This window comes from Macrosteles quadrilineatus, unplaced genomic scaffold (genome assembly GCF_028750875.1).
Source record: "Macrosteles quadrilineatus isolate MER2022 unplaced genomic scaffold, UCM_ALF_1.0 Scaffold_2__2_contigs__length_208266976, whole genome shotgun sequence".
NCBI classification, from domain to species: domain Eukaryota; kingdom Metazoa; phylum Arthropoda; class Insecta; order Hemiptera; family Cicadellidae; genus Macrosteles; species Macrosteles quadrilineatus.
The window spans coordinates 128,442,826-128,464,558 of record NW_026542595.1 but is presented as its reverse complement, the minus strand read 5'-3'; the positions used below and the strand labels follow the sequence as shown (position 1 = coordinate 128,464,558).

Below are 21,733 nucleotides of genomic sequence, written 5' to 3'. Positions count from 1 at the left end.
GGATGACCTAAGGTACAAGGTATACAAGACAGTAATTTTAAAGAACTTTGTATAAATGGAATCCGGTTACTTTCCCAAACCACCTTGTGCAGTAGAAACACTCCTATTACAACATTTTGGGTGTCTTTTGGTATTTCAGAATCGGGCATATAATAGAAAGATTTGTAGAGGCTCGATTTCTTTCCTTTCCTCGTGGATCCTTCTTGAAATAATGACGAAGGATACGGACTTAGTTTGAATTTCAAGGATTCCTTAAGCTCGTTTTCAGACTGCTTTATAATAGTCATTCTTTGGTGTAGTGTCATTGGGTCAATGATAACAACTGCCTTGTCATGTTAATGATAACCATGGAAACCTACCTCTCTAACATTTATAATTCTGCCCAAGAAAAGTAGAAAGAACGCTGTGGAATGAAGGGTGTGGAATGGTATAGTACATTGGGTGGGGGGGGGGGGGTGTTTTGATGGGGAAATTCGGGTTGAGATAGTTATAGGGGAAGGGTGTGGGTGTTTAATGATAATAATTAAAATCAGAGCAAAAGCTTGAATTTTTTAAAATTTAGAAAAATATCCTATTTTCAATGCACTCTAGCAGAGGTTATTTCTAATCGATTTTCAAGTGTGAATAGTGCATTTTGAAGGAAATTTTGTCACCTTCCATTTTGTACTGGGGTAAAATTCTCTAGAATTCATAGCTTTCGACTTATAATATAAAAACTGAAAAAAGTGCTAAAATTTTGCTATTTTTTGCGAATATCTCGGAACGCTCAAGAAATATTTGTTGGACAACTTCAGATTCCGATTCAGCGCCCCAAAAAACATAAATTTCAGAGAAAATTCCTTGGACGCCAATTTTGTCCACGTATGGTTGATTTTTACAACGGATTGACTGGACTAAAGGTAATAGAACCACTGGTTTGCTAATAAACAGACAACTTTATACCAGACCATAGAAAAATCCTCCTGTCAGATCTTTTGTCATCTTCACACTCGTCTTCAAAGACCAAGAACTCTTCTTCGTTTTCACCCACAACTGGCTCCAATATTTTTTCACCAACAGCTCCTAGGCGCGCACCAACCCCAGGCAGTAAAACCACTTTTATTGCTTGAACACAGGAAGTCTGATGTCAAGCCATCGAGAAATCCTCAGATAGCTGTTCTCCAAACTCATCTTCAATGACAAAGAACTCATAAACTTGACTCACAGCTGCACCAAAATTGACTGAGGTAGACAAGGCAGGCACCAACTCCAGGTAGTAGAATGGCTGGTATTGCTAGGACAAATACAACCTCATACCAGGCCATTGAGAAATCGTCAGATATTGAGTCATCTTCACACTCGTCTTCAATATCCGAAAACTCTTCATCATCCTCACTCACAATCGCACATTTATCCATCATTGGTAGTATCCCTGAACATAGGTGGGCTATTTGCAGAGCGTCAAATATTTTTTACACATTGTCCAGTTTGTACTAGTTGTTAACTATATGCTTGATAAGCTCCTTATGCTTGCTTGTAAAACACTGCTTATCTGAATGATGTTGACAGCAGTGCAATTTATGACACTTCCTTTTCCTTGTCGCTGATATGATTCTTTGTTGGGTATGTTAATGACCCAGGAAAACCACAATTAAACAAAATAGTGCTTGTTTATGAAAGTTGTGTGTTGGTTTTAAGAACAATACCCCCGCCACAGCAAACCTGCAGAGTGCCGACTAAGCATTCCATTCCATTCAATTTTGATTTGTCTGAATTGATTTTCAATTAAATCTATTTAAATAACATTAGGTTTAACGATTACCTAGGTTTGCTGCTACAAGGAAACCAATTAAGTGTGGTTTTTAATAAAATATTAATAGGTTAAGTATAAAATAAATAAATTTGCCAAGTTTGATTAAAGTATATCCATAAACAAGCAAACTACAACATTTTACAATATTCTCCATAAGAGTAACATGGGAATTTTAAATTTAAATTTTTTTTAATTTTCTCCATTACCAATAACTGTACAAAAACACTTTGATATACTAAATTATTTGTTTTTTAAACTCTTTAAAAACATTCAGGAAGCAGCTTGAAAAATGGATGTGTTTTTGTAAGAGAAAACAACTATTCTCTTCATTGTATAATGACAATTGTCCTCAATAACAATAACTAAGCTTACAATCAATTCACACTTTTTTCCTGGTCATCTACATCTGATGTAGACTATCCTGCCCGGAGGGGCAGTTCAACTACCATTGAAAGGAAAAGGTGAACGTAAATGAAAAGATGGAAGTTTATATTAAATATGAATCAATTATATTGACATTTACAAAATATTCTTAAATATACACTTAAATATACCTTAAAATATACATATCTATAAATTATAATAATATTCAGTCTTCACATTGTATTTGTCATTTTACAAATCACTTACTAGTTGTTATATCAATCGTTACAGTCTTTTAGTTGTGAAGAATCGAGCAAGAGACCCGTATTAAATGCATTACACTCTATTTAAAATATTTTAAAATAACTGATAATCTGTTATGTATATGTTGAGCGCTGGAATTATTGAACAAACATTCCATTAGGTGTTTGTTACCATCATAATGTCCAAAAAGAAATAATAGAGAAAAGATTTTATTAGATTGTTAATAACTATTAAAGAATAATATCTGACTGTCAGTATAGGAAGGGGCTGCAAAATTAGTTTTAGTCTTTTCAAGATAGGCATTGTCTTTTTGACATGTAAAAAAATTATGTCATAAATTTAAGTTAATTAGTTCAAGCTCAGTTTTCTTGGTTTTAACTTCCAAGAGTATTATTTTCTTAATCTTCTAAGCTTAAAAAGAGAATGCATTCTTATATCACAGAGATCAGATAAACGCGGTCAGATAGTGCATCACGATTCGTCTAGTATGTTCACAATCTCACTAGTCATACACTACACTAAACATCTGACACAAAATATATAGGTACTACTTGCAAATTTTACAATATCTTAAAATAGTTTCACGCTAAAATGTAAAACTTAAAAATAAATAAATATCTCTATAAATATAACAAACAACAATGTATAACAGTCGTAGCTGAATTTTATCTTATGAGTGGAGTTTTGTGAGATTCTCCGATGGCTTCTGAATATTCAAGGCTCGCAGAATCGTCATCGACAAAGTCAGTGACATGGAACTCTATGACCTTTGGTTTCTTGGTTTCGTTGATTTCATTAGTGATTGTACTCTGTGTTCCGTCTGAAATCTGCAACGACAAAGAAACCAGCTGATCTCAGACGGTTCTATTCTTACCATTTACCATTTACTATTACCAACTGCTTGCCCAACATTGAAAATACATATCATTTTCATAATGTTTAAAATTGAACTACTGTATAACATTCTGTATGAATTATAAAAAATTTCAATATTTAATTTTTTATCATGTTTACAATGGTGTTAGTTATGTTTCGTCGTGTCCAACCTTCTACTGATTTGATCTTGCAGCGATAATTTGGCCAGACTGGTTGAAAGTGTAAACTTAATGTGTTTTGAGTTTCATCACATGCAGTAATGTAGATTCATCTCATGTTTAGACATTTTATTTTTCCTTGGCTTTTTGAGCTGCATTTTATAGGAGATACATTGTGATCAGTGGGGGTTCAAAGAGGGCTGCCACCAGGGATACCTGTCTCACACCCCCTGGAAAATTTGGTATTTTTAAAGCCGTTTGGAGGCTTTCTTAAGCCACTTTTAGCGTCTAGAACTGTATCCAAAAACCTCTGTTACGTTTTTAGGACAAAATGTATGTTTACATTTATTTTTCAGGGTCCAATGGTTGAGGAGGGGATTTTAGCCCATGTAGCCCTCCCTTGGAACCGCCACTGATTGTGATTGAAAAGTTTGATTGCTTACATTGTCCGAGGTGATGGGGTTCTCGTACTGATGTTCCCCAGGAGTCAGCCTTGAGTGATGGAACACTGTCTCCAAATGGCTGGCACTCACGTTGTACGCTGGGTTGTTGAAGTGGATGCTGGGAAATACAAAATACAAGTTATTTATTGTGAATAGTCTGTGTTTTGCTATCTCTGTGTTTTACTTTTACAAACTTGAATTAATATGTTTATGTTTATGATTCAATTGCTGCAGTAATAACTACCTGCTACGCTAGTATAGGTATTTTTTTAGAGAGCAATGTTATTTTTCATGTCAAACTCTTAGATGGGCGACATTTTGATGGAGGTTACTCTATAATATTTTCAGTGGGCAAATAAAATTTAAATGTTAAATCGGTGTTTTGCAACGGAGTTAAATTGTAGAGTTGGAAAAAAGTAGCTCAAAATAGTTACTGTTTGTCCTGAAAAATCATTGTCTTTGATTCTAATCAACTCTTAGGCAGTCAATAAATCGTAAATAACAGGTTTCAATACAGATATTGTAAATATGGTTTGTAGTTCGAAAATTCCAAAAATAGCTGATAAGGTCTTATTATTGTGAAGAAAACAAACATTCATCAGGATATTATCTCTTACTTTGAGAAGACTGGCTTGCTGGTAGCGTTGATAGTGGCACTGATGCAGGAATGAAACAAAGCCAAGATGTCGTAACGCAGCACAAACAGCGCGAGAGCGATGGGAACGATGATGCAGGTTAGCAACGTGATCTTGAACAGTGTCCAAAGCAAACTCGGAGAAGAGTCAGCAGGAATCTTGGTGATGAAGACGGGTGACCCTACGGACATTGAGGGGCATTCCTGGCCAGGCTTGACACGTGTGCCATTAGCACATAGACAGGTGGGACCCGTCACACACAGATGTGAACAAGAACTGCACTCACTCTGGACTGTGAACAGGACACTCGTGTTAGTTGTTAAGGAAAACATATTTAACTACTGTACTGTAATCAATCAAGGGTATCCCATCTAAAATACATTTTTATCAATTAACTTTTTCATCTCTTTTTACAATCTGACTTTGGATCAGCTGTTAAATTACAATTTGAAACTGTTATAAAGAAAGTTGATCAGCATCACTGAATCATTGAAAGTGTTCTTTAATGGATAAATCAAATGGGGCGGGGGGTAAAGCTCTAAAGGAAATTACTTTTTTAATTACTATTCATCCTAGTGCTAGATCATAAGTTTTTTCCCTCTAGGTTCTAAAGGTAAATTGGTTTCCAGGCTAGGTCTAGAGGGGATCACGGTATTATCACTTAGATAAAATCCATTGGTGGTTGGCAGGATTTGAACCCAGGAGCTCGGGGGCCGAAGTCCCACGCTCTATCACTAGACCAACACGCTCCCCACTTATAAGCTTGGAATTACACTTCAATTTTGTAAATCGGTTTAGTAGGACAGGTGAAAAAGGGATGTTACATAGACACCACTTATTATATTGAGCTTATTGAAGATTTGACAGAAATCAGTTATTGGCACAAAAGGTACTCTTACTCTGTCAGTCTCTTAATTCAATTACATTAATTTGAATTCAAAAACGGCTTCTATTTTTTTACGTTAAAATGGAATGTCTACTTCTATCAAAAGTCAAAGCCAAAGTTTACTAGTAGAAAATAACCACCATAGTTTTAATTTGTCTTCATCAAGCTGTTTTTCAAATACTGAATTGTACAAATTAATGGGATACTCAAACATTGTTTGAAACATTTAATGATGAAGCAATTTACAACATTGTAAAAAGACCATCAGTGAAAAAATCCATCATAATCTAAGACTATAAAAGTAAATTAAGTTATCCAATGCACCAGCAAACATGACATACCCAGCTCTTGGTTGGCCTCCTGCATGACGGTGAACATGGCAGGAGCTGTGGCGTCCACGCGGATGACATCACAGCGCCATGCAGTCGGGCCACTCACCGCGCACTGCCACACATTGCCGTACGTATCAAGGTGTTGGCGACGTACAGTGGACCGAGCCTCCACTAGCCACATCACGTAGTGTTCAAACAAAGCCAGTTTCATCGGCGTATCCTATCAACATGATGACAACATTAGCGACAATATTCATTTCACGTTGTTTTTATGGTTGAATTTATTGAATCTGTATACTTACAATTTCAATACATTATTTGTTTAACGTAGGAGTTTAACAAATATTCTGGGTATGTAGCTCACAAAACAAAAAACCATTTTCTCAATAAAAAAATGTACAAATAATCATATTGGGAAGAAAAAAGGCTGGACCCGAGGCCAAAGACCAGGGCCCATATAACTATTTACTCTCACAAACTGATCCATAGAATAAAATATACCGACAACGTAGTGTTTGACTAAAAAAGAAACAGCTTCTTTAGGTCAGCATCCAATCTGATAGTACAATATTGCCAAACACTTGTATTGTAAACGAATGTTTTTGAAACATTGACGTTTTTACATTTATGGTAGGTGACCAATATTTTTGTTACATCTGTTTTTTTAACTGAATTTGCATTAGTTTTAATTTTTAAGTAATCAATTCTAATTTAGTTAGGACCGATAGTTCAATTCTTGACAATTTGAAACTGTCAGTCAAGGTCACATATCAAACATAAAACCATCGATAACATTGATGTTTTCCCCCTGAAAACATAAATGTTTCCATTACCATGTTACAATGTTGACGCTCATCATCTTTAAATTAATCTTTTGTCTTTAATTTCGAAATTTTTTTTATTTTTTTTAAGAGGTTGGCGGCCTCTTTTAACCTTGCATTTGCCCGTCCACATAGACTAAGCGCCCGTGCGTGGATCGTTAACAGCAAGGCAAGGAGTGAGCCGGTACAGTACAAAGGTGGACTGTACTGATAAAATGTTATCGGCAGTGACCAGGATCCGAACCCACGACATCGCTGCCTTGGGCCCGAAGTCCGCGACGCTACCGACTGAGCCACCGACTCACTAAATTGGTTGGTAATATTATAAACTTAAGTTAACACATCAAGTTTATGATTAGTAAAATAATGCATCAAGGAAAGCAATGTGTGGAACATGAAAAATTGTCTAATAATTTGACAAGATAAGTGACTAGTTACCGGGGAGGCGAAGAGACTTTGTCTGTTGGTGCCGTTGTAGGAGATGCGCTCGACCTCACGCTTGTCTGCGTCCAGCCAGTAGACCAGCTGATGTAGAGGGTCCAGTACAATGTCGGTCACTCGGTGGAGTCCCTCACCCAACACTATAGACACTGCGGCTCCCGACATGTCTGCTCGTTTCAACACACTCTTCACCTCTCCTAGCCCCATGCTCTCCGTCCAGAACATCAACCTGCCACACAACCACACTGTTATATAATATATTGAAACAAACAAGCCCTTAAACAAGATGAAATAATTTCCTCTTTTAAAATCATCAGTTATATTTAGATAGAGGACTAATTTTATTAAAAATTAGTTTGCAGTATTTTTCATCTAAAAAACTCAACAATTAAAATGAACAATAAAACGTTTTTCCTGTACACAAACACAGCAAGGATTAGTAAAAACTAGAAAAAACCCAGTTCAGACTCACAATGCACAAACTCTTGAGATTTCAACTGATCATATAAAACCTTCTCCCACAGATAATCGAACACTCCAGATCAGTTACACACTATGACATACAACTAACTGAGTTAGATTCAAACTCTCGATCTATAGGAACAAACTCATGACCTCTTGACAACTTGACAAGTTGGCTCTAACAATGCCTTAGAACCAGCCAAAGTAATACAGTTTTTTTTTCTAATTTACTGTTGTTGATTTTAATTTAACTTACAAGTGATACTACCATATTAGTTTTTCTTTGCTGTAGCCTGTAACTCTTGAGTAGGTAAGATGTTTGTGTCACCCTATGCATTGAAACTAACAAAACTGGAAACACAGCAACAAACCGGCAACACTACAGAGATCAAAGATCCTGTCCGACCATAAGCCAGGAAAGTCTAAACTATCCTCAAACATTGAATGGCCTTAGTGCCAACAAACCCAGTCTAAGAAATGTAGCAGAGGAAGAAAGACCTACTGCCGTGTGTCTGTTGTTGTGTTGTCCGATCCATCGAACCGCAATACAATTAAGTTACCGTGTGTGTAAATAAAAATTGTTGTAAACACAGTATAGACCATAGTGTTAGCGGTAAGAAGAACTTAAGAGGACCCCTGAAGATACCACAAAAGCTTGTGAAATGCATGGGGTGACAAAAACATCTTTACCTAAGAAATACAGGCTACAACAATATAGGTAATCTAGCAAAGGTTAGATTTAGGTTCTAGAATTGGAATGGAAAATAAACTATATAGATACAACGATAAAAGCAGCTAAAAGATTAATAGTTAGGCTTGTAATCAAGGTTTCTCATTAGATAAAAATGTAAGTGGTGACTCACTTCTTGGTAGGATCAACAGCAAGTGTGTCTATGGTGACTTCAGGAGCTGCTTTGACGACGATGGAACACTTGCCTACGTTGAAGTTGCACACCTTTACTATGTGATCCCTCTCCACAAAATACACGTTTTCAGTCGCCCAATCCACAGCCAGCTTGCCTGGTCTCACCAGTGATGTCATCGATGTCTCGTTCTTGTTACAACTGCGTGTGATAGTCCCCACTGTTGCTAAAAAAAGATAAAAAAATTGTTGTATGATTTTTGCTTCAGCTCTTACAGTTTCAAAAACATATTTTCCATTTGCACACATTTGTCTTTTTCATGTAACTAACAGAATATTGCAAAATCGTTCAGTTCAGGTAGAAAAATATACACGTGTATTTTACCCATAAAATGATATTTATTTCAAAATCAATGTTTAAAAATATATTAGAATCATTTTGGTATGAAAATTTAGTGTAGGCGTTGATCTGAAGTGTAAAAGTACTATAGTAAGGCTCGTATCTTAAATTTTCTACTCGTTGACACTAACTACACGAGTTGTGTACACTACTTTACCTACGACAGTGTTTAAATTACTAAAAATCACTCCTAACTTCTAAGAGAGGTTATGTTTTTGTTTATAACCTCTCATTGCCACTGACAGTGATGCAACAAAACTTGTACCATATATACACTAATTGCACCACTCAACAATTAAATTGATGTTAACAGCTGATTAGCTGAATGATTACAATTTTACTTCTTCTCTCTCAATCCTTGAACCTCATTGGTCGGTTACTCGTGTTGTTATGATTAAAACTAAAGCTGATATGAAAGTAAACAATGCTGTTATGTGAAACTTTTGAATTCTAAGAACTGCTCTGAAACGGCTACTTTAAAAACCGTGTATAGGTAAAAGTTATGACAGTATATTATTTTGAGAAATTGTTTTATGCAAAACCTGTACAATTTACTGGTTTGAACACGTAAACAAATTAAGAATCACACAAACAACCTTTATTTGAAGATTTGAGGCAACATGTATTCTTAGTAGTTGCAAAGTAATCTGGTACATTCGTAAAAAACATGACTCCTCCATAGCAATAATGAACAATAACCCTCCAAGCCATTCATGAACAGCACTACAAACTATTTAACGTGTTTCATAGCAAGTGCACACTACCTGAACTCCAGTAAATGCAGCGTCTCCGAGAGTCAACGTCCAGTCCTGAGACTTGAAAGTTCCGTGTTTGAGATTTATGAATCACCCCAAGTTTTGATCGTGTCTGTGTCACGTAGCGTATCTCGTTGTTGGTAGCAAACACAAGAGCCATTTCGTGACCTGCACATTTAGGCACTGTTTTATAAACAGTCTATAAAGAGCCTATTGTTCAATTCTTGGTTCTAAGGTATGCAAATGGCGAATAAAAAAAAGGTAGTTTTTCCCTCTTTCTTATGTTGTCTAATTACAAGAAAGAATGGAGTGTGAATTAGCTGGATAGCCTCGAAATGTAACAAATTAGAATACAAAATGATATGTCCAAAGTGGTACAGTGGACTAATCCTATATCATAACTTTCATAATTAGGTTGCCAGATTTGCGAATAAAGGGTCAGAATAAGGGGAAATAACAATAATAACAACAACAATAAGGCAATAATAGGCACAATAATAGGGACAATAATAGGGGGGGGGGCGGAATAAGGGGGCAGAAAGTGAAGGAAATAGAAAAAAAAATAAAAACCAACTATATGAACTTACCTAAGCGTATTAGTATAGTTTAAAAATCAGATTCACGGTTCATAATGATATTGAACAACTATTTCCATTGGTCAAAAAGTGAAAAAAAGTTAAAAACTAGGAACTGGGCTGGACAACACAGACAGGTTTGAAAATTACACAAAAGTCAATGAAATTGCTGGCTCATACCCTTGGCTTTGCAGGTCATGCGGTTTTCGCGTAGTTGGTAGTCAGGGTATTGACAGCTGCAGGAGAAGCTGCCGGGTGTGTTGTGGCAGAACTGAGAGCAGTAGATGCCGAGCGCACACTCGTCAACATCTGTGCAGCTCTTGCTGTCACCGCTCAGCTGATAGCCGTGGAAGCATGCACACTTGGGGCCGCTGGGTGTCTCTTGACATTTGTCCATACACCCAGCATCAGCACAACCTCGACCTGGAAACAACACGTGCTTTGTGTAGACTTAGCAATATATTCACTATCTTGTAAAGTATTTATTTATTGCCAATTTAAATAACATTAGATTTAACAAATGCTTAGGTTTGCTACTTCGGGGAAGGTAAAACGTGTTTTTTAATCATACGTCAATAGTATATGATGAAATAAATAAATTTTCAAAATTTTATCAACATATATCCATAAACAAGTAAACTACAACAGTTTTCATTTTCTCCATAAGAATAACATGGAGGGGGGGATTTGAAATTACACTTTTTAAAATTTGCTCCTTGACCATTAGGCATACAACAGCGCTTCAATGTACTAAATTAGTTCTTTTTTTAAGCTCTACAAAATGGTTTGGAGAGAAATTGCATAAGATTTTTTTTTACCCCATAAAACCCCCCACAAACCCCCGTTCCCATGGTCCGATTATGCTGGTTCGCGAACTCGTTTGAATAAACGTAGGTTAACAGGTTTGTACCAAATTTCATCAAAATCGGATCATTTTTGCTCGAGTTATCGTGCTAACGGACACACATCCATTAGCATTCGCTAAAACTATATTTATTTAAAAAACTATAAATAGTGAACAGGATAAAATCTCTCGGCTTTATCTGTCATATCTATTTATGAAATATTTTCAAACCGTCTACTGTATGTCTATTTAGGGTTTGTAAAGTAATAAATTGACTGTTAACAACGGTTTAAATATTTAAAATCGCTATGACTCACAACTCTACTCCAAGACATCCATCCATCCACTCCAAGAAAAAAAAGTTGTCCACAACACAACTGCTCTAAGACATACAACTGGCCAGGTAACACACAACTGTTCCAAGGCACACAACTGCTTTAACACACACAACTGCTCGAAGGCAGAAACTCACCACATCTGCCTCCTTCGTCACTTCCGTCCTCACAGTCTGCTTTGCCGTCACACACTTTGATGAATGGCAAACACTTCTTATTCTTACATGTGAACTCAAGGCACTCAGATATACCTATAATAAAGGTAAAATTTTGAATTATGACAGCGAAAGATTTGATATAAAACCTGCCATTACTTCCTTAGGGATTTAATTTTTACATCTATCCAACATTGTACAAATATTTAATGAAATGTTGCTTTTCCAGTTTTTGCTTTCTCACTTTCATTTCAATTTATCTAACTTGAATTAAATATTTTTACTAGCCTCTGATTGGATAGAAAAGTACAAATGCAATTTTTTGCAATTTATTGTTTACAAAGATATTCAATTTTTAAGTAAATTATTAAAGTTAAAAGATTACGCTTAGGTTATTGCTCAAGACTGCTGCAACATTATTAATGGTTTCTAGCAAATGCTGCTACATCAAGACCTGCGCTAGTTCCAAAATAATTTGGTACAACAATCATTACAAGTAAAACATTAAATGTTTCAGTGTTGGCTGTGTGTTCTGATGCGTACCGTGACCGAGGGCCTTGTTAGCAATCCCGCGATGCTGACACAGTGAAGGGTCCTCGTCTGAGTTGTCACCGCAGTCGTTGGCTCTGTCGCACGTCCACTCCTGCGGGATACATCGGCCAGTCTCCGGACACTGGAATTGGTGCTCCAGACATCCGTCACATCCTGTCTCATCCTCTCCCCGGAGACATTCTGCCGTCCCATTGCATCTGTGGGACGGATAAATATGAAATTCATTCATTGTTTTTATTGACAGATTGAAGTGAAAATGTTCATTTATATGTTTCGAAAACATTTATAAATCTGTCAGTTAGTTGAGGACCAATGCTCAGTGGCGGTTCCAAGTGGGGGGGGGGGGGGGGGCAACCCCCTACCTTAGACCCTGAAAATATATATTTAAACATAAATATTTTAAAATAGAAATGCAACTGCAGGTTTTAGACACAGTTATAAATGTTGAAAATAGCATTTAAAAGTCACCAAACGCGGTTTAAAAAATAGCAAATCCCCTCCTGGTTTAGGACACTCCCGTTAGTCAAGGTCCTAAAACCGCCACTGCCAATGATACAATAATTCAAGTCAACACTAAATACAATAATGGTTTCATATCCAAAATATTGCTCCCATAGAACCAAATTTACAACAGACGAGTTTAGTGTGCCTGGAAAATGCCTACAGTAAACAATGGTAAACTTACCTTCTTCATACTTTTTTAAGTGTCACACAACCCCTTTTTTATAAAAAACAATGTATCTCCTAAACAGATGTAACAATTTTTTATCACATTTTTAAACATTTTACCTTGTATTTGAGGCTGAAGGGGGTAAAATGAATAAGAGCAACATAATAAATTGAGGTCTTATGACTCATGTCACAATATCTATGTACCGTAATGAAAAAACTTGAATTAACTAACATACAAATTTCAGTATTAATATTTTGTAAGCTTTGCATAAACGTACTAAACACTATACTTATTTCAAAATCAAAACATTGAAAAGTGAAAATCTACTGTAACAAACCTGGCAGTAGAAGGTAGGCAGATGTCACACACAAACTCCGTGTCGTTGCACTGTAGCCGCTGAGACGGCGAGGTGGTCTCATCAATATGTCGAGGGACCTGACCCTCCTCCTCGGCCAAAGCTGTGGCTCCGCGACAGTCTGTCTCGTCTGTCCCATCCTCACAGTCGTCCCGTCCATCGCAGATCAACTGACGATCTACACAGCGGCCATTGTTGCACACCAGCTGATCAGGCGCACAGCTGCTCTGGGTTACTACACCATGAATAACAATAATAAGCACTTTTTATCAACAAGTTTCCTTTCTCTAAAAAATATGTTAATGCTAGTTGCTTTATCCGTATTTTACAATAAGTAAGCAACCTGAATTCTATATGTTAAAACAGTTCCAACAATTGACTCTCTTCTATAATATTGATATAACTAAGTATTTTGTAAAATAAATTAAAGGTTTCCATTAATAGAATATTACGTCACTAGTCTGAAAATAGGTGTTTACCGGACGAGTGTGAGTCCGGTAAACACATTTTGGACAATTGACGTACGATATTTCACGCCATACTACTCTAGCTAACTTAACAATAACCCCACTTTACAAATCCTTCCACCGACTAAAGGACTAACAATCACACTCATGGTTATAAGGAAGGATTCTCATACTTCCCATTTACCCATTTACCATTGACTGGGACGGGTGGCGTCGTCCTGTAATCCAGCTACTAGGAGGTCACGAATTGTGGATATTTATAGGGATACACTGTGGATGCGATGCTCCCTGGTGTGGATTAATGTCCGCACTAGTAAGTACTACGACTATCCGCAGTACTATCCTGATAATTAGACCAATTCGTAAATTACAAGGAAAAAATGTGGTTCGGATTCCACTATAAACTGTAGGTCCCTTAGTTGCCATTAGCTGTATGGGCTATTAATTAACAGCTGTGTCTAAGGAACATGTCGGCCTTAGTCACTAACAAGACTACAAGATCGCGCCACTCATCTTACACTCATCCTTCACTCATATTTGGGTTAAAATACGCACATAGTGGCGTCCCCATCTTAAATAATTAATAATTGATTGATAATTGAGACTGAAATATTTTGGTACACTGATTTTTTTGGCAATATATATTAAAATTAAGTAGTTTTTATTCCAATCTGACTTTCGGGCCCCGTCCCAATGTCTCTGGAGTTTCCCATGTTAACCTAATTGAATATTCATATTTAAAAGGAATTAATATAATTCCTTATAATTTATTATAAGCTTAACAGCTGTTTTAACTAAACAAGTTGGTTCTATGATGTTCAATAGCATTAAAAAGTTACAAGGTTTACCAACAGGGTGCAGAAGAGAACTAATGTTAGTCTGGATGAGGTTATACTGACCACAAATGTCATGTTCGTCTGACGCGTCGCTACAGTCTGGTTGGCCGTCGCACTCCCAGCTTGAGGGGATACAAGTACCGCTCGTACATCTACACAACACACATAATCAGAATGCAACAAGTATGGGGACAATCCAGTGTCATGGATTTAATGTGTAAACTCTCAGTGTCTTATTTATGACCATGAAGTGTTAATAAAGTCAGCGTAATACACCTTCAAGGTTCAATTATTTTTCATAACCACACCGGTAGCCAGTTCCAGAAATTAAATATACTCTCTTATACATTTATTTCAGTTATCTGCTGGAAATGATTATAATGTATATTTTAGTCTGATAACCGGATTAACCAAGCTGCGGCCTGGGGCCACAAGCAAAGGCAGTGATTATAGTGATTAACAGTCTTTTGTACAAAAATGTAGAACAAAAATTAAAATTAAAAAAAAATAATTTGAATGATTGTGGGTGATGATAATGTAGTCCCCACGATTGCAAGGAAGTTTCACCTAGGGTGGGGGCCGCTCCGCTTGGGTTAGTTTGGCCTAGAGCTGCTAGTAGACTACGCTAAGTCTGGTAGTGCTGATAACGCTTCAGTGTGTTGTGTCTTTGATTCATTTTTGTTGTTTGGCAAAATTGAAAATTATTATGACTGAACAATTAATCAATCTGCTTAGTGGCTTACCTTTTGCCCAGAGAGGGACTATATTTTGTAACAGTAAATTATTAACTACTTAGTTATTTGTCCTCTGACCAAGGACTAAAACTTTACAAAGTTAAATTTACTCTAAAATAGGAGAGGGACGTTTCCTCAAAGTCACTGCACTGAAGCATTACAGAAAATGAAACAGTTATCAAAACAAAATTGTATAGTAAAAAGAAAATTTCACTATCATTAGTGAGAGCTGTGGAAACATACAGTTATTAATCTTACCAACTGTACCATTCTAATTTATTATGGGTTTATGTTGAAAATGTTTTTTATTTACGACATTTTCACAAGTGAACAGTGAGAAAATGATATTTTGCAAAAGCTAGTAGCGTAAAAACCACTACAGTTGGTGGGACAAAGACGCTATTTTGTAAAAATGTTTTTACTAATCAAGAAAAAAACAAGTCAGTACTAAGCTGCCTCTTTTCTATGGTTAAAATCAATAATCATAGCTATTGCGTTGAGTGACATTTTGAGTGGGAAAAATACAAAACTAATCTATTTTCAATCAACTTTTTAGTTATACCTGAATTCTTTCTCCGGGTGACAAGTTGTTTTATCACATTGTAGCTCATCAGACTCATCTTCACAGTCTTTGGTATCGTCACACCTCCAGGACATTGGGATGCAGGGGCCACTCTTGCATTGGAACTCACCTGAAGTAAAAGTATATGTAAACTATTTGTACAATTTATCATTAGATAATGATCATTTACTGGCATATCTTGGTTGCTTAGAGTTTATGTTTTGTGGTATTTTGATTACTACTTGGAGTATAGGTGGAAGTGGAGAAGTTTTTGAGTGACAAATTAAGAATTACATTTATTTTACGGTAAATAAACTTGATATTTGGACATAATATGTAAACCCAATGTTTCTTTTCAGAAGCTTTGACGAGGATAGAAGAAATGTGTAAAGAAAAGTCACATTAAGGACACATTCAAAACTTTTCCTCCTCCTGCTCAAGCTTGTACTGCTTTTAGAAGCTACGTCTGATGTCAAGACGTGATTACTATCTTGTAACATCCTGCTCTTAAAAATGTTTCAAAGTCGCTCACAATGGAATTTATATAGTGTTTAATCCTGCAATCGTCAAAAAGTTGTTATTTGTTTTATCTGCTTGTTGCTTGAATGTATATACCTGTAAAGTTATCTCGTAATTGCAAAAATGCTTGTACTAAATTCATTGTAAACTGCTTTATGTAAGTTAAAGTGCCTGCCACAAACCGCCGTAGAAATATAGTACAATTAAGAAATCTTTGTTCAAAAAAAGAAAAAAAAAATGTAAATTATTTGTTTGTTAGCCTTATTGTATCAATTGGACCTCACCGACAAGTTTTATAAACTTGGTGAGGCCAAGCTGTTGTAATTTTCATAATAAATATATTTGTATTTGTATTTGTATGCCATAAATAAATAAAACATTGAATTTACCAGGTTTGCAAGTACTGGACTCAGTGAAGCAGTTGACTTCGTCAGATCCGTCTTGACAATCTGTCGTGCCATCGCAGCGTTTCTCATGGTCGAGACATTTCTCCCCGTTGTGACAAGAGAAGGTTCCTCTAGTGCACTGCAGAGTGAACGTCTTACAGTTGAGCTCATCGTCTCCGCTATGACAGTCGACGCGATGGTTGCATCGTAGAGCCACTGAGATGCATTCTCCCGAGGTACAGCGGTACTGTCCCACCTGACAATGCTTGGGCATCTCACAAGTACGACTGTCTTCAGTCAGTACCATGCCGAAGGGACAAGCACACACCTGTCACACACACAACAGGGCAGATTATTAAAAAAATGTTTCTCAAAAGTGAATACAAAATATTTATTTAATTAGTAAATAACAGGTAAAGATTTTCCATTAGCATTTTTATCAGCATTTACACTGTTTGCCTTGAAATTTTGCCCATCTACAAGGGTCAAAGCTTGGTATAGTTGTAAAGTGTGTGGGGACGCTGACCATTTGTCTAAGAATTGACTAACAAATAGGATTCATTTATAGGACTACTGGAAAAGGCAGATTAGGAACGATGTTCCCATCAATTCCTGCTCCACTACAGCACTGGTCAAAGGACTGGGCATAGAGCATATCAAGCAGAGCACGGAGTGAGCTGGTAAAATGACTTGTACTGATATGTTTTAAATTGGAGTTCACCAGAATCCTGCTAGTCCAAACTAATTAAGACCAGACCTAGTCTAGATTACCAAATTGTTTAAAGTATAAAAGTTTAGATTAGCTGGAATTCAGTAGGACAGTAATGTAAAAAGAATCAATCCAATTCAAAGTATCAATTGGATAAAAACATATTGTTCAATTATGTTGAAGCGTTAATCAAATTTAAATTTAATGTCCAATAGATTTGTCTCTCTAGGGCAAGATTAATAATTTTATGTAACTGTCATCAAGTAGTGATAATATGGTGAAATAATCAATTTTAAATAGCTGTTGGATCAGGAAACCTTTGTTTTATTTTGCCAATAGGTAAATTGTATTTGAAATTATATCTATAGCCTCTCTAGGACCAGTATAAATTTGCTCAGAACATAATAAGTAGCACACTTAGAATCTAAAATATTTGCCAAAACAATATCCTGTTTCAACTGCACAAGTCCCTTACAAACCTGTTTGTTGGGCTTCAAGAGACAGATGTGACTGCAGCCTCCGTTGTTCTTTTGGCAAGGATGATCATTCCCAGACACTAGGCCAGTCACTGCTGCCAACCTCACAGACTCGAGCCCGTGGGTAAAGTCCAACTTGAGCTGTTTGCTGCTGTCCGCGTCATCATCGTACTTGTTTACCCAAAGCAAATTTGCTGATCCATGATTGGTCCAAAATATATCATCCGCAACCACAGCTATATCCATTGGTGAGTTGTACAGCTCTCGAATCTTGATTCGTTTCATACCTAAAAGATTTCCAAAATTTAGTTTAAGCATTCAACTGAAAATGAATCTAACCATGCAACAGATATGAATAAGATAATCATTGCAGTACACGACTTTGTTTGTTTACTGTCAAATTCAATTTCATCAATTAGAATGTATATTTGGTGAAGTAGAATGTATATTTGGATTTTTTTAAACATTAAAATATAATATTAACTGTTGATTATACATGAAACAGTTTTAAAATGTTTGGGATTTTACACATTGACACAACACCTATGTTTCTTTGTGCTTCCATCATCAACAGTTACTCTAGGTATCTTGTTAAGATACTTATTAATTTGATAACAAATCAACACACAATAATTACAACTAATTATTAGACTGCCCTTCAAATGGATTAACGAATCTGTGAAAAATATTTGTTAATGTTGAAGAAATACACTTTTCTGACTTCAATCACAAAAAAATACATGAATTTAATTCAATCAAACAAATTGAATTTGTTATAGACCTACTGTAACGTTTGTAGACATATACCACATCAAAGCATGATCAGGATAGCTAAAAAATAAAAAATGATCAAGCTAGATGAAAACAATATAATTTGTTAGCCTACATTTACTCCTAAAACTCATACCTTCGACGTCCACAGCCTCAATGTGTCCGGTCCCTGAGTCCGACCAGAAGACGTAGTTCAAGCCCTTGTCGTAGGTGAGGGCCACATTCGGTCCGAGCACGTTGTTCTCTGCGATGTGTACATGGGTCTTCTGCTCTCCGTCCATACTGAACCTGTCAATGTGCACTACCTTGGGACCCATGAGTGCCACAAACATGAACCTACGACAAACAACAGGGACATTTTATTTGAATTGGAAATTGAAATATTATCAAACAATTTGAATGTAAATCTAAAATTTTTCAGCATTTTCTCTATGACAGCTGCTGGATTTTGGTAAATAATACATGACTTAAAAAAATCAAATGGTGCTGATAATTGTTTGATTTCTAGAAAAATTTGCAATACTGTATGTATTATTTTTTGCCATTGTCCATGTTAACCTTCTTCAAAAAACTATTAGGCTGCCTTTTAAAAACGTTGAAATCTAAGTTACGAAAATGTACAGAAAATATACATTTTAATTGTTTTTTTTTTATCAATATTTATAATTTTGATTATTATAAGGTCAGTCTCTATATCATAGATAGCTTTAGCCAAACATATTGCAACTCAAGATTCTCGTTAGACAATAAGTCCACTGCCTAAAGAGTATACATCACTGAGCCGTCCCAAATGTCTATAGTCAAATGTCAAAACCAAACGGATCCGAACCTGATGGAGTCTCCGTAGAAGTATGGATCTATTATATTCAGTAGACTTACCCTTGATCAGGCACCAGTGTGATTCCCACAGGACTCTCGCCGCCAAGGTCCCTCAGTAACACCTTGCGTTCATGCGTGTTGAGAGAGAACACTTCAACAGTCTGTCTCTCGGAGTCGGCCCAATAGAGGTTGTGACCGTACGGGTCTACATCCATCCCCTCCACCTTGCCCAGGTCACTAGACAGCAGCACCGTAGTTTCACCTGACATACGGTCCAGAGAGACAATCTTCTTGTCTGCCGAGTCAAAGATGACGATGTGACCTGAGAAAAGCAACAGTGAAAAACCATTTGTTAAAATTTAAATTTTGGTCAGTTTCGCTAAAAAGAATCAGGCCATGATTTGTAGGATAAGACTATCGCCAATTTCCTGAAAAAAGGCGTTTGATAATGTTGTATAATCAGAAACATATGCAACACCAAATGAACAGTTTGAATCTGAACTGCGAATAATCAAGGTATTTGTTGTAGCCTGAGGAAAGACAATTATAGTGTTAAGTCATTAGGTTAGATTCATACTACTTTGAATTAATCAAATTACTCAATTATAAGGCAATAATGATTGAAGGATGAGTGTTTAATATGATAGTGTTTTTCCTGAATGATAGATCAGCTGGTTTATCAGCATTACATGAAGAAAAGCTTGATCCAGTTTCAAGCCTATCGTCGTAGTTTGGTGAATAATATTTATTAAATACTTAACAGCAATAAAATACAGTAGGTACTGTTCCGTATAAAGGTGTCTAAACTTTTAGAAAGATTTTAAAGTGTATTAGTTAGTTTGTAGTAAATTTTGTAGTTCGTTTTTTTCTTTTGCTTGAGTTAAGTTTCTATGAAAACAAATGTGTTCCTCCTAAAATCCATCCTTTTTTGTCATTATGACCATATCCCTAACCCTACTTTTGGCCTATTGCCTGTTTGTATTTAACGGCTGCATAAATTTTATGATTTGATTATTAAATTTACCATTGAAGGCGTTGTAGGCAATGGCCCCGATCTTGTAGACCTCACGGAGGGGAAGGGGCGTTGCCGATAGTCGACCCAGCTGTTGATGTTCCACTTCCATGAGAGTGTTGCCGGCACCTACCACCAGGGACAGGCTCTTGAGTACTTGCTCGCAGGCGTGATTGTTGGGCGCCAACAGCTTGTTTTGGGGACAATGGCAGGTGTAGCCGCGGCGCTGGGACTTGGGCGCCAGCAGACACAAGTCACTACAGCCTGCGTCTATGCACGGGTTGCGTACCTGGAACATACAAATCACACTTTTATTACCTACTGAGACAATTCATGTGATTTGGCAATAGTAAAATAGTTCATATGGTGTAGATAAGGTGGAAATGGTTTGGATCTAGATTACCCAATTTAATTGCAATACTTAATCTAAGTGGAAACCCAGTGGGTCAGAGTTCTTGGAGCTATCACTAAAGGGAATATTTAAAAAAAATTTAAACTACATAATCATTCAATCAAATACTGGTTTTGCCTCTTATGTATTACTTTTTATTGTACTATAGCACACCTGTTATGCTTAAATTGTTAAGCTCAAAATTACTATCCCACAACACCAAATTACGTATTTACAAAACAAAATTAAGACCGGTTACCAGAAACAAAAAGTAATAAACAAAAATACAGAACAGAAAATAATAACATTTGAAAACAAAGTCCTTAGAAAGATATTTGGCCCGACGCTCAAGGATGGAGTATGGAGGAAGAGACATAACAGAGCGCTACAAAGACCCAGACATCGTAGCGGAAGTCAAGACGGTTGAGATGGTTTGGGCATACTATGAGAAGACAGCAAAACTCGGTATTGAAGAACATACTTGATAGAAACCCCGAAGGCAGAAGACCACCAGGATGGCCTATGCTAAGATGGAGGGATCAAAGATATTAGAAGATTGGGAAGAAGTGTAAATGAAGCTCAAGAAAGAGACACCTGGAGGCAGTATGTGGGTGAGGCCAAGTGCCTCTTAAGGTACCAGTGGCCACTCCAGTAAGTATAGCACAACTGACCATGAGGAGGAGGGGATGAGAAGGATGATGTATGATTGAGAAGAGGGACCTTATTATATCTCCCAATAAGTTTTAGTTCTGGTGCCATGAATTCTTTAAATGGAGCAATTTCTGTTACATATTGTTTTAAATGATCTCATACTTGTTAAGATTCTGTTGAAAAGGAATAGAGTTCAGCTATAGCTTATCTGAGAAAATTAAAGTCCAAGGGCTAATAGGTACACAATATTGTCTCTTCAAATCTACTTTCTGCAGAATTTTTAGATCAGAACTAATAAATATTAATGTTTTTTTTGTGTTCTTTTATTTGTGTACTAGCCCCTGGACTCGAATTTTCTCATAAAAGCTAGCTGAGCTCTATTCCTTTTCAAAAATTGTCTTACTATAAAATTTGCTTTTCC

At 36.5% G+C, this 21,733-nt stretch overlaps 1 protein-coding gene across 2 annotated transcripts in view; it reads right to left on the bottom strand.

Annotated features, from left to right (window-relative positions):
* Window positions 1-2,310: 2,310 nt before the first annotated feature.
* The window catches only part of LOC128987676 (putative vitellogenin receptor), a 41,294-nt gene continuing 21,871 nt past the window's right edge, over window positions 2,311-21,733 (bottom strand). For both annotated transcript variants that reach the window (XM_054408655.1, XM_054408654.1), the window contains exons 14-31: window positions 20,283-20,559; window positions 19,319-19,580; window positions 18,576-18,775; window positions 17,672-17,955; window positions 16,487-16,811; window positions 15,579-15,708; window positions 14,346-14,434; window positions 12,962-13,214; window positions 11,943-12,148; window positions 11,382-11,495; window positions 10,246-10,488; window positions 9,500-9,658; window positions 8,337-8,562; window positions 7,009-7,240; window positions 5,759-5,969; window positions 4,514-4,823; window positions 3,897-4,014; window positions 2,311-3,246 (exon numbers count right to left, since the gene is read on the bottom strand). In XM_054408655.1, the coding sequence (XP_054264630.1) occupies window positions 3,085-3,246; window positions 3,897-4,014; window positions 4,514-4,823; window positions 5,759-5,969; window positions 7,009-7,240; window positions 8,337-8,562; window positions 9,500-9,658; window positions 10,246-10,488; window positions 11,382-11,495; window positions 11,943-12,148; window positions 12,962-13,214; window positions 14,346-14,434; window positions 15,579-15,708; window positions 16,487-16,811; window positions 17,672-17,955; window positions 18,576-18,775; window positions 19,319-19,580; window positions 20,283-20,559 (3,801 nt within the window). In that variant the 3' untranslated portion in view covers window positions 2,311-3,084. The remainder of the gene's footprint in view (window positions 3,247-3,896; window positions 4,015-4,513; window positions 4,824-5,758; window positions 5,970-7,008; window positions 7,241-8,336; window positions 8,563-9,499; window positions 9,659-10,245; window positions 10,489-11,381; window positions 11,496-11,942; window positions 12,149-12,961; window positions 13,215-14,345; window positions 14,435-15,578; window positions 15,709-16,486; window positions 16,812-17,671; window positions 17,956-18,575; window positions 18,776-19,318; window positions 19,581-20,282; window positions 20,560-21,733) is intronic.